At 36.6% G+C, this 20,299-nt stretch overlaps 1 protein-coding gene across 6 annotated transcripts in view; it reads right to left on the bottom strand.

Annotated features, from left to right (window-relative positions):
* Positions 1-2,914: 2,914 nt before the first annotated feature.
* The window catches only part of CCDC85A (coiled-coil domain containing 85A), a 194,421-nt gene continuing 177,036 nt past the window's right edge, over positions 2,915-20,299 (bottom strand). For 2 of the 6 annotated variants that reach the window (XM_082642125.1, XM_082642126.1), the window contains one exon: positions 2,915-4,735. In XM_082642125.1, the coding sequence (XP_082498251.1) occupies positions 4,646-4,735 (90 nt within the window). In that variant the 3' untranslated portion in view covers positions 2,915-4,645. Of the gene's footprint in view, positions 4,736-8,713; positions 8,813-12,275; positions 12,396-15,532; positions 15,668-20,299 lie in introns of all 6 variants that reach the window. The other 4 variants (XM_082642127.1, XM_082642123.1, XM_082642128.1 and 1 more) reach the window with 4 other exon arrangements.

Here is a 20,299-nt window from a genome sequence, read left to right as displayed (position 1 = left end):
TTGGGCATCAAAACTCTGAGAAACATTTATGCAAAATGAGAGGATATTGTTTTTTAAAGAGACATTCTTAAATTTTAGTTAAATGAGACTATATTTCACTTATGATTTATTCTTACTTCCAGATGGTTTTGAAGTACCTTTAACATTTAAACTCATAAAATAGGGCAGTTAGAAAACAACTAGGAAAGAGAAGGAAGGAAGGATGAAGGAAATGGAAGACAGTGAGAGAAATGTTGGGTGATGTTTGGTTATATACTCATGTTAGTATTGAAATTTCCCTATTAGCCTGCTGTGTTTATTCTACCACTTGCCTAAAGAAGCAGGTCAGGACGCTGGGTTTTGGAGATACTTCAGCCTCTCTAAATTAAGTGCAAAGGAGGTGGTGGGACAAACTTCTAGGCAGGGTGTATCAGTAGCTAAGGATCTGAGCACAGAGGGTCCCTTTTCCTCTGGGTGTTACCAATCCAAGGACTTTGCACTGTGTCTCTGATTCAGTCATACTTACTCTCTATTCCAGCCTGTGAGTAATTATCTCTGTGTTCTGTGTCTGACCCACGGAGAGAAAGGTTATGTGCAGGAGTCAAAACGTCTGGCTATTGTCAATTATCCCAGAATCTCCATGCAATGCGTGTATCAAACTCTTCCTTGTTTGAAACATCCTTGCAGCCACGCCTCCTTTTTAAACAATACCCTCCATCATGTACTTTGAATTATGGATCCATTCTTCAACAAGATACTGTTTGTCTCCTTTCTTTCAAGAATTCATCATCATTGCTGGTCCACAGATTACAGTACTTTTTATGTTCTACTGGAATTATGAGTTTATTAAGTAGCTTTTCAATCATTTTTAGGGTTCAAGGCAAGAGGGGAAAGCTGCAGCAGGTACTCATTCTGCCATTTTGAATTGAAAGTATTATGCCTACAGTGACATGAAAAACAAATACAGAATTAAATGGTTGTAGAAATTGTTTATCAAACATACTGTTCCTGTATGAGAATCAGACACATGTCCTTTTTCTCCATTTCCAAAATCACAATATGTGATTGGTCATAGCAAGGCCTGTGGTAGGCTGATGATATGTCAAGAACAGAGCTTGAAAGTACAAATGTGCAGCTAGAATCTGTGTGGTAGATAGAGCCCCTTCAGTGTTGTGGTTCCTTCCCCTAGCCTAATGGTATAAACTGCCACAGCTCACGGGTCTAGGCTCCTATGTCTTCAAGGATCGCCATTGTTTCTTGTGGACTGTCAAGATCATTGAACTTTGGAACTAGGAAGGCTACTAAGAACCTTACAGTAACTCAGCAAGATAGATGTTATCTCCACTCAGCACATCAGGACACTGAGTCTCAATGAGAATAAGTCTCAAATGCACAGAGCTAATTATAGTCACATGCTGAACTTGCCGCCCCAAAGTCAGCCTCACTAAGCCAAAGTCCTTAATTCAGTGCTGCATGTAGTAAAGCATACTTGATATTGCTCCAGCTCAATATGCTGACACAAACTTCTATTGTTTATTCCCACCAAAAATCTCTTAATCATACGAAGTTGTACCATATGCTGTTTTGGTAATCCAAAGATGGTCAAATATTGACAGTCTCATATGGTTCAATCTGACATATTGTCCTTTAATTGTGTAATGAGATGGAGAAATTTTTCTTTTAGAAGTCAATGTATGAATTCCTCATAGAAGTGTCTTGAGCTTGTTGGGAATTTGATAAGCCAGCTTGAAGTAGGCAGATCCTTTCCAAGAATGGGTGACAAGATTTCTAATGGAGCATCAGTTTGCACTTGAGGTGAAGCAGAATGAGGCAACAGGATGCTTACATAGAGTGAAAACTCTGGAAATGAGTGGAAGGCACTAGGAGACTTAGCACTTCCTCAAGATGATGAAAATAGATGTCTGAGGCAACCTTATCTAGATCTCAAGGATAGAGGAAGCTTCTGCTGGTATCCAAGATACTACGGTTCCATGTTATTTCTTGAACAGTCAGCATCCTGAGTGAGGAACCAAAGTGTGTTTACTCATATGGTAGTGGAAGGCATTCATTAAAAGTTAACTGTCGAACAGTCATCCCAATTAGACTGTCAGCATTTTGCCGGATGTCACATATCATCTAAATTTTCTGTAGTGCCTTGAGCATGTGCTAGAAACTTACAAAGCATTAATTTAAAAAGCTTAGATTCTGATAGACTGACAATCAGCTTCGAGGCTGGTGAAGATCATCTACTAAGATATGTAAATTAACCTTTGTTCCAGGGAAAATGAAATCATAAACCAATAAACTGGTCATGTAACAGAAGGGTGCCACTCACTCTTATTGATAAACATGTTGGGCAGTAGCAAGATTCAGGCCCTGGGCTGTCCATCTACTATGTCATTTAAAGTACAGACTAATGCTAAGTGTAGGAAGCCTTGTTCCACAGTTGTGTGAGTGATTTCCAAGTTCTCTACCTGAGCGTGTGTGTGTGCGTTCTCTAATTTACGTCTTGGTCATATGTGTATATTATCTTTCCCCAATAATGTATAAGCTTCTTAAATACAGAAGCCGAGTTTTCCATTTCTTTAATATTTTCTCTCTGGTGTATTTTCTTGTGATTACTAATATTTTAATAAATAATTGAAGTTTAATCTTATTCTATATGAATTAGAAGAACAAGGGAAAGAGTTTAACTAATTTTTAAATATTCTTAAATATTCTAAATTTTTAACTACATTATACTAGAAAATAATGAATTGAGGAATCTCAATATTAGATCCCTCATTAAGAGCATATTTAAATATGCCTTTGTCTTATATTTAAGATAATGAATCATCTGTATTACTATCATTACTGTCATCATACAGGAGTAATATGATATTTAGTGACTATTAGACATCTCAATTTAGGAAAAACATTTTGAAGAAAAAACCACTGAGATTAAATAATTTATTATCATTGCTAAGATGAACACATATACTTGATACTCCATTTTATGCAGAACTTTAAAAAAATAGTTTTAATACAGTATCAAAATTTACACAAGTATTTTGTCAAAAGACCAGTGCTCCTTGTATTAGCTTCTGCAGGCTCTACTGCAGGCAGAGAAACTTGTTTTAAATGTCTTCAGAGTGTAGGAATACAACAATTTAAAGATGAAAGCTTTTCAAGAGAAGGTGTAAATATAGCAATTTTCTTTTATAGAGTAATAATATTCTTAAAATATATAACATTTTAAAAGAAAAGCTTAAATGGTAACCCAATTACAATAATTAGAGAATTCTATAGCAAATTAATTCATAAATATTTTCTGAGACCAGAGGGCTGCTTTTTCATCACAATAACATTCAAAAAAATGTAACAATTCCTTCACCAATGACAATTAATACATGTGTAATGAGCCTGTTTAAAAACAAGAGCAACAACAGAATATCTGCTATGAATCAAATCTGAGTAATTTAGAAGAAAACTGGGAATTGTTGCATTCCTACTTTTATAATCTTAAACTACAATATAAAGTTAGCATTTGTTCACAGGCCTCTTGCACATTCATACAAGAAACTATCGTTGCATTTGGATAAACACAAAATACCTATCATAGCATTTCCAACACACACAGTCTATTTTATATATATATATATATAATATATATATATACACCAAAAATAAGGAAAACTAAGCAAAGCTAGCACACCTCCTTTTCAAACCTCAAGCAATCTGAACAAGAGCTTTTAGCTTCAATAATGAAGGACATGCGTCAGTTTCATAAAATGTTAGATAACTGCTGTAGGCTAAGAAGCGTTTTTCATAAATGCAGTGCAATATTTTAAAGTTTACAGAAAGTTTATTAAGTATAACAGCATGTCTAGAAATTAAATTGTAGAAATTGACATCTCACAGCTGGAAACACTTAGAAAAATTGTTTGCTTGTTCTTTAATTGAAACTGTTAATATTAACATTAATGAATACACTGAAGATGGAGGTTGATATGTTCCCAAGATGTGTCTTCATGAACAATACATTAAGATGAAAAGAAAAGATATATTTACTTTGATCAATTAAAATAAATGGTACTTGCTGATAAGCACTTGACAAAGTCTTGCTACCCTCCTAGCTGGTAAGGAAAATTTATGTGGTATTTTTAGCACCTCAAAAGTCAAAACGAAATCCCAGAAACCTAATCTTATCTTGCATTCAAATCAATTATGCATCAGGAACTAGTATTTTATTAACTAAAATAGGTGACCAACTCTCCAACTTGGGAAGCTGGAAACCACCTCTTATCTTGAACAATATGGTAGAACACTCCCACCATTATATGCAATGATTCAATTCTATCAAAACCACAGAGGCTCTACTGGACTCTTCCAATCATGCAGGTTTCCCAATTACAATCTTCGATCTGAAGAGTCAAAAACTTTTAGTTCTAATGAAAATATTGGTACCAAAATGGTGATTTTCAAAGCTACCTTGTTTGAGATGGACTGTTGTGAACATTGAAGTGAGAGACAAAATACAACTTCAGTTATACTAAAGATTTTAGAGGGAAAATATGTGCCATGTACAATCACTCCATGTTATTCCATGAGTCCAGGTTTGTGGAAATCCACTCTTTTCTTCTGTCTCTCTGGCAGTGGTGATGTCATGTTTGAAAGAGAGTCCTTCTCACATGGGTCCTTTGTACTGGTTTCCAGACAAATGCTGCCTAATTCCAGGACACGAACCTGCAGCATCTCCAAGTTTCCTCCATACAACCTTAAGAAAAGAAGAAAAAAAAGTAAGCATCTTAATTGCCCTCTTCCACAAAGACATGTGTATGTTTTTTTCTAAGCGGGAATCTATGAGAGGGACAAAAAGGAATATAAGACGAGACAAAATATTCACATATTTTGTCAAACACAAACACAAAATGAAATGTGATGCAAGTTTCTAAATCACAAGAACTGCTCAACAGATGGGACTACTACACTTTGTTAGCAACCAGGGTCAGAATTAAAGAATGATGGGCCAGCTTACACGAGCTATGAGGGTGGTCCTCAACTCTAGCTGCACACTGCTCACTGGGAGTTACTCTCAAACAGGTATGGTCATCTATTTCTTTTGTAAAATCTTTCAACATGATTCTAATATCTAGCCAGAATTAAGAACACATGAGCAAAATCATCCTGGTTCCTATATTATACCTCTAAAATAAGGGATACCTAGATGTTAAATAGCTAAGAACAAACGCTCCTTCATTGTCCATAGTGGTTTAAAGTCCTGAGGTGGTAGCCTTAAGGGTCAGTGGTAGAGTTCCCTGGTTTCCCCTGCAAAATGGGGGCCTCAGTTATCATAAATCTTATCTACCCAATATGGAATCTCAGATGACCACAACAGAAAGCATACAGACGCAGGGAAAAGATAAGAATAAATTCAAGAGTCACTAAAATAGATACAATATGCTAAAAATTGGGCCATTTTAAAGGGACAGTAGCAAAAGGTGAGATTAATAATAAGTAATTGTTACTGAATTCAACAACGACGTACCAATATACTAACATTAATTAGGAAACACACACAGTAAGTCATAACCCTCTTAGAGTGTTTCACTATTAGGATTATGTTCAGATTGATTAATTCCACAAAAATTTACATTGCTCTAACATGAATACAAACCCGTTGGCTCATTAATTATTTATAGATTGTGTTTCTCTGTTTTCTCTTTTAAAAAGAGCAGATATTCCAGGGAAGCCAAGTACTATTCAGAGTACTACATAAGAATATCTAGGGTTCTATCTACCTTCATTTTGAAGCCCATGTAACTATTAGTCTCTCTGGTTTAGCAGGCACAACTCTGTGGTGGAGATATTCTGTCATATTTGAAGGGAATTGTAGTTATGGTCCTTAACTATTTGGAAAGGAATGATGTAGCAATGGATGGCTCAAATTGTACCCGAGGGAGCTAGGAAAGTGTCATTTCTCAGTACACTGACTGAAGAGGCACAAATTCTGAATCAGGAAGCCAAGGGATGCCCTATGGACTTTGCCTTTCTAGCCCTTAAATGGTATACACATCTACCCAGAATGCTTTGATGTCTTGGTTAGAAGCAGAGGATAGAGCCAAGCGATCAGGGACGTAAGGCAGTAGATGATTACAACTCAAAAGCGCAACCCCTCTTCAAGTATTCAAACGTAGAATGCAATGGGCCTTAACCCTGAAATTACTATGTGGTGAAAGGAAACTCAGAGAAGGCAGAACTCTGAAATAAGCCAAGGATACAGAATATTAAGGCGGACACAGAGTAGTGACTCATTAACTGAAAGCAGAACAGGTGGGTATCTGAGATGATCAGTCAAGTATTTCAGCTGTTCTCAGGGAATTGACAAGAGCCAAACAGACAAACCTAAAATAAAACCATTACTACAAGATAGATTTACTATTTCTTAGAGGGCAGTGTATGTTTGGGGTATAGCTTGGGAAGAGAATAAAAGCACTTGGTGCTGTGAAGAAGAGTCTTTCCATTGTATAGATGTTAACACCTTATCTCCAGAAAGAATACCAGAGACTGAGATAAAACGGCTATCACATTATGAGAAAGCTTTACGTTTCTGTGACGTTACTGTAAAAGCACATAGTTCCTCTAACAGGTTTCATAATCTTACGTAAGTTATTTCTTAGAAACTATGAAACTGTCTCACAATCTGTATTTTTCTTTAATCTCCAGCTATGTGTTTTTGATATTGATATAACTTACCATGGTGACACAAATATTTTAAATCAACACTTTTTTCTCTTAGCTTTTAATAGTTTCCAAATATAAGAGTGCTAATAATCAGATTTGAACTACATTTTTTTCCCAAATTTCGGTGATCAAAGACAAAAGCAGACAGTTAGAAAAGATGACCTAGAAAACTTCTGAAGGTAAATGAAGAGGACAATGAAGGATTTTTGGAAATATAGGCGAACAAAAATCAATGCAAAACTAATCAAGATCCAGTTCATTAGTGGGTCACTTCTATGACTCAGAAATGACTTTTCTAATATCTAAAAATCTTTCCTCAAAAACAGTCCTGCTGTTTCTTTACAGAAATTCTGCCATTAAGCACAATGGAGATGGTCTCCTCTGCAAGCTATTGGGTTGGCCAAAAAGTTTGTTCTGTTTTTTTCTGACAGATGTTACAGAAAAACCCAAACGAAATTTTGGGGCAGCCCAATACGTTGATTTTCATTCTTGAGGAAAGAAAATGGCAGTGCCTAGATTAACTACACTTGGGAAAGTGGAAAGGGCTGGTCCTCAGAGAAAATCTGGGTATACGTCTGACTTCACTGTTCATTAGAGAACAATTTGGGCAAGTAACTTAGTTTCAGAATCTTAGTTTCTTCAAATATAAAATGCAAGTATGGGGTTCTTACCTAGGAGTTCCTAACCCAACTGCCCATGATCTGGGGTGAGACCCAGACTTCTGAATTATGAAGGAGCCTCATATGACTCTGAGAGCCACTGGAGGTGTGACCTTCTACGGTCCCTTCTAGTTTTACAATTCCTAATGTCTGAACTTTAAAATTTATCTGAGGGAAATGTTCAAATTGAAAACCTTAAGGACAGGCAAAAAGCTACAACAGAAGATGAACAGTGATGCATTTAGGAAATTATGACATCTAGAAGCAATGACCTTTTGAAAACAGACAAAAACAGATATGTAGGAAAGAAAAACGGCCACAACACAAGCAAGCAGGAGCCTATATGTGCTGGGGCAAGAGTGTTAAAATGCCCATGGGACTTAATTTAACATTTACTGGATTCCAGGAACACCTTAGGGAGGTACATAAATGAGATATCTGGTCCTAATAGCCTAAAGCTGAAGGGTATTTCCAAGCAATTTTGATACCCTAATGAACAAAGACTATAGGGATAAAAATACAGTATAAAGCCAATTCCAATCAGTGCTTAAAATAATCGGCCGTGAATTTTTGCTTTTAACAAATGTCTTCCCCTATCATATTCTACTTAGCTTTTTAACAAGCTTCACAAATTATATTCTTGATCAAATGATATATCTAAGCATATTACTAAACTAAAATTCAGTTAATCAAATCTAAACCACAATAATGATTACATAGGCTGTGCACTGTGAAAATAGCATGTCTTTTTTTTTTAAACTGTGTTTTTCTATGACTTCATAAGGTAGATTTCTGTGTAGCTAACTATCTCTTAAGTTCATATCTATCTACCTCTTACTATTTTGAGCTTGCATCAACCACTGAGAGGTAAAGATACTGCTTGGCATGACAGGAGCACACATATCATATTCAGAAGAACTAAGCAAATATTACCTATTAAGATGGTGATTTTTTTTCCCCAAGTATAGTTACAAATAATCTAAAGAAGGCTGTGTTTTCTTTGTTTATCACAGGTTTTTAAACATAACTAAGGAAAATTATGAAATGTAAACTGAGTTATTTTATCAAAACTAGTAACATTTTAGAAAATTTGTTCAAAAACTTTCACAATTCATTCTGGAACACAGAATTGGCTGATTCTTGCTTACCTGAATATTTTACAACATGATTACTGTGTTAATAAAACTGCAATAAAATTTACTAAAGAAAATCAAGGGAAGGTTGGTTTTACTTTCACATTAAAATATAAGGGCATTTGGCCAGCATTTTAAAAAGAAGGTATTCATGAAGCAGTAACTAAGCTATGATGAGGTTTTCAACACAGAATACACAATAAAGCACATTAAACTTACATTGCACATTTCTCTGACTATAGCTTTTTCTGTCTCACTAAGGTCATGTTCATACTCTTTACCCTGTTGACGATCTATAGTTTCCTGAACATCCAAGACCTGGATTTGTTGAAAAAGAAAAGCAAATTTCACATGGGAAAAAAACTTGTTAGTTATGAATAAAAATCATCAAGGAGCTCCACTTTGTAAAAACCTTTAGTTTTCTCCATGTCTGCATATCAGAGTGGATTAGCATATGGCAAAATCTTTTAAAAGAGTTGATCTGAAAGCTGTCTGAATCCTACTTGATTTTCAAATGGCCATTAAGAGCAATCTATTGTATCACTAATAGTCAATTGAATTCATTAATGATTAGATGCATTTAGTTACTTTGGTCATTAAGATAAACTTGACTGTCAACCATTTGGAGACAGTCAATAATTCTTGCCCCATTGTAAAGACTGTCATGTAATTAATTATATTGCTCAACAGTCCAGATGATATGTAGACACGGCCTAAAGAAAAAAATGACTAAAAAAGATAATAGTCACAGCTGAAACTGGTCAAAACCTGGAATATGTAGCATAAGAACTTTTTGTTAACATTAACACCAGTGACCTCACAGTTCTTGCCTGGACGTGTTTCCGGTGCCTAGGAAAGGACTATGGCCACAGCTCTTTGACAGAAGCAAAGAGAGGCAATGGCTCCCCAGTTGTGAAAATATTTGAGCAACACTAAATATTTTTCATTTTTTCATCTGGGAATGAGATGCTTTTAAACAATTTTAGGTTCTACTTCTCTAAATTATCGCTAAGTGGATTGAGAACAAAATTCTGTTCAAAATGTCTTTAAAATTTTCATGTCAATACTTTAGTAAAAAAGAGGGCAAAACTTTCGCTTTGAGTGCTGTTTATTTTTCTCTACATCAGCTTATAAATCAAATCATTGATGTAGCATAAAAACACTTTTTCTAAAAGCTCCTGTAGAATCCACTGAACTGTACTGAACTGTAATCCACTGAACTGTTACTGAACTGTAACATTGCTAAACTCCCTGGTTCTGCTGTTGTCATAGTCAGTGCTGATAGCCACACCTAAAGATGTCACCTGAGAATTTGCACCAATGAACAGGTGGACCAAAATAAATAACTTAGGGGAAGGTCCCGAAGTGGGACCTTCATGTCGAGTTCATGGATACTGAGACTACAACGATATTTACCCAAGTTCAAATCTGTAATAAATAATCTCACAAACTACTTTCTCATTAACTCAAAACTTCTGGCCATTATTACTATGTAGGTACTACTTCTTTAAAGAAGGATATGACAGTGGTAAATGAAAACCTCACCCTGGTACTCAATTCATATTAGAGTCAGTTCACATTTTTTTTTATACTTAGAGGAAATCACTGACGATGCTCAGTGGATATTCACAGCAAACTTAAAGAACTCCTGGAACAAGCTCATTTGCCTACAAATTCGATTTATAATGTACCTCAGAGAAGTGTACTTAAATTCAGTTAATTTCTACTAAATGAAGTGAAGCTCTAGTTAATAGTTAGGAATTTTTAAGCAAGAAAAATGTGGTGGTATCACAAGTGGGCTAACTCCTCACACTGACTTACAACAACGCTTTCCCCACAGCTATGACCATGGAGTTTATTAAAGCCTAGACATTTTAAGAAACTTATCAGAAGAAAAGGAGCCATTGTCTTGACTATTCCTTTCAGAACAGAACAATCTTATGATATAAATCAGCTCTACAGTGGTAGCTTTTAAAAACAAAACATGTTGAGTGGCTACATTTCTTTTTTTACACTGAGATGTTCTGAAGATGCATTTCCCAGAGGTTATGTTTGCACATATTTCTGTTTCAACTCATGGAAGCGAATGTATTCTATATTCAAGAGCTTCCAGTTACCCAATCAAGATGCTTCAGTTGCTTGGCATTACCCATCGGCCAAGTGAGGACACTTAACGTGTTCTGATTATAACATAGTATCTTCCTCTCGAGATAAAATTTTAGATGAAAATTAGAGAATGAATTCAGAGAAAATTGAACAGCTCTTCCTTGCCCTCCCCTTCCTTTTAGGCCATCCTAACACAGCTGCCTCGAGAAATTTGGGAATGATGGCAATGTGACCCACTGCACTGATCTGATTCCAATGGCACTTGCCATTGAATAAGGCAACAGGCTAAACAGGTTTCAAACAGTTTGGAAATCAGGGCAGCGTGTTGCCTTTGGAGTATGTGCAGATACTAATACTACAGGATTGAAGCCACTCCTTCGTTTTCCCATTTCGGAAATGCTTTTCAGATCGCTAGTGCCTGATTTACGCTAAAGTAACAGCTTCTTTAGCATGCTGTTCGTACTAAACAGTATCCAAATGCTGTCGCAGAGAGCAAGCCAGTTGATAAACCAGCAGCCCAGACACAGGGCAGTGCCCAATCAGTATGTGCTTGAGAGAAGCAAACTCATTTCATCTAAGTTACAGCAAAATATAACAAGGGAGCTAAACCGACTGCTAAAACAATCATCCTCAAGTCAAGTAAATATTCTGAAGTTCTCATCTACTTCTTTGCTTTCTGCATGCCAAGGACAGTGTGGTCTCCTTCACAAGAGTGCATCATCAGGCTGTTGATAAATCATTCTGACACCAAAACAATTTTAGAAAAGTCGTTGAAACCCATGTGGCAAAAGCAGGACTGAAGCACTCTACTTACTTTATGGCTCAGAAAGGTTTGACCAAGGCTACACGTTAGGAATTATAGATAATTTGGAGGACAGTGTTTTATACTTTGGAACTGATGAAACTTCAAGGAACTGTCTCAGTTTTTAAGATGATTTTTATTGCCTGCCATTTCTTCTCAGAGAGGTAAATATTTATGCTGCTTATTTTTAATTTTACTTATTGGAAAGCTCATTACTGGTAAAGAAAAATAAATGATAAATTTCAGCCAAATCTTTTTTTTTAAGTCATTGCTGAAGCTGAAGTATAAGCAAAAAATAAAATATCTTCATGAATAAGACCACATATCTGTTTTCTAATACTCTATAAAGAAGCATTAAAGCATTAACTAGAGTTTGAAGACTTAATTTCTATTTAATGGTGAACAGAGTAGGTTTTCGGTTATTTGAAAACTTTCAGTAAGTTGCAAAACGTACTTCAGTTGCAAAAAGAAAAATATGGTATCTTTACTTATTTTGGCCAACTATTAACTTCCTATATTTGAAGACATCCATGCTACCAACATTGCACAGAAAGTACCTGTAACAGTATTTTACACACATGGAAATACATGCACATCAGACTTCAATTTCGATGCAGATAGATATGAATCACATTACTCAAAACAAAATGATAAAACTAGAGATTCAATTCAACCATAAGTATTCAAACCCACTATTAGTTTAAAAAATTAAAATCATCCTTTAAAACTTAAGATAAAAAAAAAGTTACACCATAAGGGCTCAAAAAATAAAGTATCTATGGTTAAAACGAGACTGTGAGGATTACCAGACTATAGCGAACAAGCCACAACACAACTGAAGTACTGGATAAATGGCTGTACACAGTTGGTTACCTTAAGAGAGTGTACCACGGGTTCAGGCTGCTGAGAAGGTGTGGTATGTCCACTGAGGCTAGCTGGAGAGTTGGGTGAACTGTTACTCCCATCAGCCCCTGATGACAACCTAAAAGAACCCTTAGTAGAAAATCAACAACTTTGTTATTAAAACAAAGGTCGTTTATAACTGCAGAGATGTCATTCAATATTCAATTTCACTGCCAAACAAGAATTAGCCATTTTGTTAATTTTTTCTAGCCTGTCCAAAGATGCTGTCAACCTGTTAATTGGAAGACACTTGCTGCTTGACCAGCAGAAAAAAAAAAAGAAGTAACCAAGTGCCATCTCTATGCATTTCCAGATGTCACTTCTGATTTACCAAAGAGAGCAGTGCCCCCTAAGGAATGCCCATTAAGAACATTTCAAGAATGATTTTTGAAACTTAAAGATACTGAAGAGTAGGGAATTTGTGAGCTACTCCACAGCTGAGTTAAAACATGCTCACTCAGCAAGACAAATGCCATATTCCATATGTCTCAGAAAATGCAGACACATCATCATTTCTCAAATGCATATTGCTGCATTCAAGAAATGATGTCCCTTATAAAACTCTTCTTTGAGGGAAAGACCTATGGTGGAACATTTCCCAAAGAGATTGAACCATATTCAACATTTTCTTCAAGAATTCTCTTATTTTATGAACTTTTAAAAACTGAAAAACAAAACAGGTCACAAATTATATATTTTTAGTTTAGTGACTCTTCAGCTGAACTGCTGAGAAGTCAGAACCTGGGCATTATTAATTTGACCTGTGAGAGTCACAGTCACCCATACAGGAACTGGGAAAAAGTAAAAAATGTCACTTTTTCTAGGGGTTCCTTGGGAAAAAGACTAATGGATCAGGAAAGAAAAAGAACAGCAGTGATCTATCCTCCTAGCAAAAACAGTCTAATGGGAATTGCCCAAACCTGTTTTTGGGGCCTGAGAGATTTTAATTTCTGTCCATCAACAAATCTACAGATTTTTTTTCATAATAGATTAATAACTGTTCCCTTTAACTTGATCCTATGAATCTAACTCCCCGAGAAGGAGCCACGGAAGGTGCATCATGTGTGAAATCATGAAAGGAAGAAACAACAGTGATCTGGGACGTTAATTTTCCAGCACCTACAGGAGAGCTTCGTTGTGCATTTTGGGGACGGGAGGGAGAAGCTGAGCACAGGTTGTAGGTACGGGTTTTACACAACAACACTATTCGTAGAGAAATTAACTCTTCCCGTTGAGTCTTACAAAGGTGATTATTTATATGCAACTTGGAAAATCTCTCTTCCCTTATCACTGTCCTTTCTTCCTATGTCCTTGAAGGCTATCCTTGCCACCTCACAAGCCAACTGAGGCCATGTTCTTTTCCTAATGCAATCAGGTCAGGTCCTGCCCCCGCCCTCACTAGCCAACAGGGAGAGGAAGCCATGGAATCTGACATTTAGGTGACCTCTCCAGCTTCTGTCTGCCGTTGCAACTAATGATGAAATTAACAGCAGGTGATGAACAGAACATACAATTATTATAGCCCCAGCCCCCTCTGGGAAAAAATGTTTTTAATATTTGTTTTGCTGTATTTGTAATTCAGATCAAATCAGACATAATAGTACCCAAAACAAATAATAGAAAGGAAACAATTTGAAGTTTAAAGATGGTTAATAATAGGCACACACTCCCCCCACCAAATTTGGGCATCCTCTTCCTTTGTAGAGATCAAATATTTCCAAAGCGAAGGAGTTGTAAAGGAAGCTCTTCTTCCCTGAAAAGCTCTGATCCTCTACTAGTCTCTTTCCTTACTGGTATCACCCTTATGAACTCTTTGGAAAAGGCTTCTGAGATTATACAGAGTTCACATCAACCCTCTCATTTAGACTCCACCACTGCCGTGCTGTTTCCTCTGACTGGTAATCTAACTTGGCGGGCAACAATCCTTCCCCCTCTGGGATACACTCCCTTCCAGTTCTTCCTTTCAAATCCTTTTCTGCCCAGCCCTTCTGTTTCAAAGGTTCCCTCCCCAGACCTGGCAAAATGGTAGGCATGTCAAATTCTAGCTTGCTATTCCTTGGGCACGGGACCTCTATCTTTCAGGGTATTTTGGTTTAAGAGAATTTCTAAAATCAATGATAAGTAGCTTCCCTAAACCAAATCCTCTGGGCAATTAAGCATTGTTTAAACTTGAGAGTCCTGTCTGTTCAGAAAAACATACTCTTTTATTAAAGAAGTTTCATCATCATCATCATCATCATGAAGGCTACAATGGAAACTACCCAGTGGAGAAAAACTTATTCAGGGATTAAAGTTCTACCTCAAACTTGCTTTGTGAGCCATGGACTGGTAATCACTAGAAAGGTCAAGGTTTATATTGTATGTAGTTTTTGTGAAGCCGCAAAGGTTACTGAATGCTGGTTAAGTTGTACACTAACAGGTGCTAAAGAGTTTTCTAGATTATAACAGAAACAAGCACCTCATTCTATCACATCTTATTTAGTTACTATGAAATAAAAGGTTAGATTTCTATGTGCTTATTAGTAGAATCAGACCAATACCTGGAGTTTTCTCTGGGCTCCATCAATACATATTCTCCATCAAATAATACATTTTTCACGGAAGTATTTTTAAAAATATGCTACTGGGTGAAATACTAGCCCAACAAGTAATTTTAAACAGTCCCTTGGAGTTTATTTCAATAAGATTTAGCCTGTTTATTTAAATGGTATCTTGGTTGGCTCAGGAGACAGGGAATTTAAAAAGAAAAAAATCTTACTAAAATTAGAAATGTGACTCCCAGCTTCGGGGTTGCTTATTTTCAGGCTACACATGATCACACAGTGCATGCACCACCTCTTGGGTCAGCAGTCAATTTGAAAGGGCAAGGAATAATTTTCTGGGCTGGTCATGAGACATCTAATGGTGTCTAACAATTCATTTCCATGGCCACTGACCTTTAAACTCCTTTTCAAAAAAGGTGCAGGTACTTTCCTCCTCCTCCAGTGTTTGGGGTTATTCAACTTTCACCCCCAGGTTCAGGGAAAAAAAAAAAAAACACTGAAGGCGACTGTTTAGGAGGTGAAATAGACTCTCCTCCCGCCTTCCCTCCTTGATTTGGACACACAATGACTTTCTTTCATGTGTACAGACTTATTCTCTCCCCCCGCCAGTATGACTTTTCCTCTAGCAACAGAAACCGTCTGGTTATGCACAAGCAAATCAGCAGCTGACTCATCTTCACTCACCGGGAGAGTGGGCAGGCATCGTCCTATTCCTCGGCACCCTTGCCACCACTGCAAGACCCGCTGGGCTCTGGGCCCCCAGCCTTTCTCCATATTTGAGCTGTTTCTAGTTGGAGGTTGCCTTCTATTCTGGGTAGCCTTATATTTGGAACAATATAGTACAATCACTCAGAAAAATACTGTTTCCCAAGTCTCAAGAAAGCAGATAGAATAAGAAGCTTAATGAAATGAACCACAATGACCACAATGGCAAGCTGTAACATGCACCTCTAACTAGGGAAAAAATTAAAATAAAAACTCACTGAAGTCCTGTGTATGAGAGCTAATACTGATTTTTTTTTTTTTAAGTTTTGGGCAAAGGTATAACTAATTCTCAAGCTATCAAAAAGAGACAGATGATAATGCCAAAATTCCAGAAAAAAAGAAAAAGGAAGCTATTTATACAACTTAATTTTGTTGGTTTTATTTGTGAGAAACAGAATTAACATAAATCTTACAAGTATTTAAAACTGCAACTTAGAAATTATTTAAATGCAATTGGGAGCACTCTGACCTTATGTTAAGAAACACAAGTTGGGTAGATATATTCAACACTCAGAAAAACTGACACTGCATCAAATTCTCAGCAAAATTTCTGCACACTGAAGAGTATATAATGAACCAAGAGATCACCGTTGCATTAAAGTTACTATTTTAAATGGGACATATACACAATTATCAACATTTCTATTAATTGGTTAATTCCCAAATTTCTGTACTGGTTGGAACTAGAGACATCACAACTGACATAAAAAGAAAATACAAAAATTTTTTTCCCCTGAATTTCAGGTTTTTTCCATGACCAAACTGCATAATTTTATTAAAATGATCAGAAGCAAAATGAACTAATTTGAACATAATTTCCTTTCCCTGCCAACTTTCACTAAGACCTGTATCTAAGAATGCTATATCCTAAGGAATAAGAAACAATTTTTAAAATATAGAAAATTTGCAAATATAGTCCAAAAATTCCAGTGTCCAAATGTTTAAGTTAATTTTAGGAGATTGAAAATGAGAATATAATTTTTTAGTTCTCATTAATCTATTATCCTAGAAGTATGTGCTTTACTGTGAATAGCACTGGTCTAATTTTGACTTTTCTCTAACTTTTGAAGGCTGAACCATAAAGGAAATGTACCATGGTCTTATGCGAAGTAAAAAAGGGGAGCAATCTTGACCAGCAGTTGGTACTCACAAAACTTTTTCCTGAATCTACAAAATCAATACCAGTTACCTATTAAATAAGTAAGTCACACATAATCCTCACATATAACAGAGAAAATTATAGATTTACACTTGGATCATAATGATCATTTCATCAAAGCAACACTGACTTAAACTTTGTTCTTTTAGTAATCATTTCATAAGTCAGTGTCTAATTTATTTCCATCATCAAAAGAGTTATATCCAGGGCTTCCCTGGTGGCACAGTGGTTGAGAGTCCGCCTACCGCTGCAGGGGACACGGGTTCGTGCCCCGGTCCGGGAAGATCCCACATGCCGCGGAGCGGCTAGGCCCGTGAGCCATGGCCGCTGAGCCTGCGCGTCCAGAGCCTGTGCTCCGCAACGGGAGAGGCCACAGCAGTGAGAGGCCCGCGTACCGCAAAACAACAACAACAACAACAAAAACCCAGTTATATCCAATAATTTATAATATGGTTGATGGCTTAAAATTCACCTCCCATCCCAATCTGCATAGTTCTATTTCTGAGATGATTTCTATCTTCTAAATTTGGTTCTCTCCAAGTCTTACACATCTCTCAGATCTCATGTTTTTTGGATTCAACAACCAAGTAAAACATAAAAACATCTTTCATTCTTCCTTAGTATGTAGCGAGATTAAATCCCAATGCCTCTCCACTGTAACAAAGCTTATTATCATAACCATGAAATCTAAGGTGACATCTATAACCATTTAGAGGCCTGCTGAAAACAGCACTCATTTATTTTCTCACTTTCAGAAAGTTGATACAACATGCAATAGCTATGCCTTTCAGTATCTTGTAACAGGTTCTTTTTAAACATATTAAATATAGATTGTATAGTATTATTAATCCCATAAGAGGGGGTGATATATGGGCCAGATTTTTTATGGAAGAATAAACTACTTGATATCATTTTAAAGGAACAGGTCCTCTTTTAGAATCAGGATTATTGACTGTCTACTCATGTCAGCAATTTTCTTGTTTTAATTCAGGTCATGGAAAAATGTGTCTAGACCAGCCATTATTTTTGACCTTCGAGTAAAATATATCTGAATAATACTTATATACCAATGAAGTCTTAGCTCTCTGCTAGCTCTACAACTGTCAATCATGACATTTTTTGAAGACAGCTTCATAAAACATAAGCCTTCAATAACTCAGTGGTTGGAGTTATTTCTGGCAACTTCAGAGCCTGAAGTGGGGAAACCCAGATTCCAGCCATCAATTGGGAGAACAGTTCCCAACAACCTTAAGCAAGTCACTTCCTATTCTCTGAGGAATTCTATTTTGCTTTGTTTTCTGGAGTTTTCCAAAGATCCAGACTCATTTAAAAAAAAAAAAAAAGAAGCATGTGTGAATGACCCTACTACTCCAATAGAAATCTGTGTACTAGGGCTTCCCTGGTGGCGCAGTGGTTGAGAGTCCGCCTGCCGATGCAGGGGACACGGGTTCGTGCCCCGGTCTGGGAAGATCCCACATGCTGCGGAGCGGCTAGGCCCGTGAGCCATGGCCGCTGAGCCTGCGCGTCCGGAGCCTGTGCTCCACAACGGGAGAGGCCACAACAGTGAGAGGCCCGCGTACCGCAAAAAAAAAAAAAAAAAAAAAAAAAAAAAGAAATCTGTGTACTCATCAGCTACTTTATATACAGTTACTTAGAGTAATCTGCAAATTATCTAGTACTCTGCAAATTATTTTACTTTGCTACATAGCAAAGTAATGCTCTGCATCAAGACTGTGTGGGAGGTGACTTGCAGATCACTTACTGTGTGCTAAGTACTCATTATAGAAATCACAAATTCTAATACTCTAAGCAAACACCATAGATAAGGAAATAAAAGCACACCTCAACATAACATAGGCCATATATGATAAGCCCACAGCTAACATCATACCCAGGGGTTGAAAGCTAAAAGCACTTCCCCTAAGCCGAGAAACAAGACAAGGATGTCCTCTCTTGTCAGTTTTATTCAACATGGTGTTGGGAGTCCTAGTCATAGCAATCAGACAAGAAATAAAAGGAATACAAGTTGGAAAGGAAGAAGTAAAAGTGTCACTGTTTGCAGATGACAAGATACATACAGAGAAAATCCTAAACATGCCACCAAAAAACTACTAAAGCTCATCAGTAAATTCAGGAGAGTTGCAGGATACAAGATTAATATACATAAATCTGTTGCTTTTCTATACACTGATAATGAACTATCAGAAAGAGAAAGCAAGAAAACAATCCCATTGAAAATTGCATCAAAAAGAATAAAATACCCAGGAATAAACTTAACCAAGGAGGTGAAAGACCTATACTCTGAAAAGTATAAAACTCTGATGAAGGAAGTTGAAGATGATACAAATAAATGGAGATATACATGGACTGAAAAAAATAATACTGTTAAAATGTCCATGCTACCCAAAGCAATCTACAATCAATGCAGTCCCTATCAAAATACCTGTGACATTTTTCACAGAACTAGAACAAATAACCCTAAAATTTATATGGAATCACAAATGACCCCGAATAGCCAAAGCAATCTTTACAAAAAAGAACAAAGCTGGAGGTATCATGCTCCTTGAATTCAGACTGTACTACAAAGCCACGATAATCAAAACAGTATGGTACTGGCACAAAAACAGACACATAGATCAATGGAACAGAACAGAGAGCCCAGAAGTAAACCCATGCACTTATGGTCAATCAAGCTATGACAAAGGAGTTAACAATACACAATGGGAAAAAGACAGTCTCTTCAATAAGTGGTGCTGGGAAAACTGAACAGCTACATGTGAAATAATCAAATTAGAACATTCCTTCACACCATATACAAAAATAAACTCAAAATGGATTGAAAGCCTAAATATAAGACCAAAAACCATGAAACTAGATGAAAACATAGGCAGAACACTCTTTGACATGAATTGTAGCAATATTTTTTTGGACCTGTCTCCTAAGGCAAAGGAAACAAAAGCAAACAAACAAATGTGACCTAATAAACTTAAAAGCTTTTGCACAACAAAGGAAACCATTGACAAAAACGAAAAGACAACGTACTTAATGGGAAAAAATACTTGCAAATGATATGACCAATAAGGGGTTAATATGCAAAATATATAAAACAGCTCATAAAACTCAATATAAAAAGAAACCTGATTAAAAAATAGAACACCTGAATAGATATTTTTCCAAAGAAGACATACCGATGGCTAACAAGCACATGAAAAGATGCTCAACACCACTAATCATCAGAGAAATGAAAATCAAACCACAAAGAGGTCAACCCCCTCACACCTGTTAGAATGGCTATCATCAAAAAGACCACAAATAACAAACATTGGCAAGAATGTGGAGAAAAGGGAACCACTGTACACTGCTGGTGGGAGTGTAAATTGATGCAGCCACTATGGACAATGGTATGCAGGTTCTTCAAAAAAACTAAAAACCGAACTACCATATGATCCAGGAATTCCACTACTGAGTATATATGAAGAAAACAAAACCAAATTCAGACGGATACACACACCCCCGTGTTCACAGCA

This window comes from Mesoplodon mirus (assembly GCF_964341445.2).
Source record: "Mesoplodon mirus genome assembly, chromosome: 14".
NCBI classification, from domain to species: domain Eukaryota; kingdom Metazoa; phylum Chordata; class Mammalia; order Artiodactyla; family Ziphiidae; genus Mesoplodon; species Mesoplodon mirus.
This window is presented reverse-complemented; position numbering and strand designations above follow the sequence as displayed.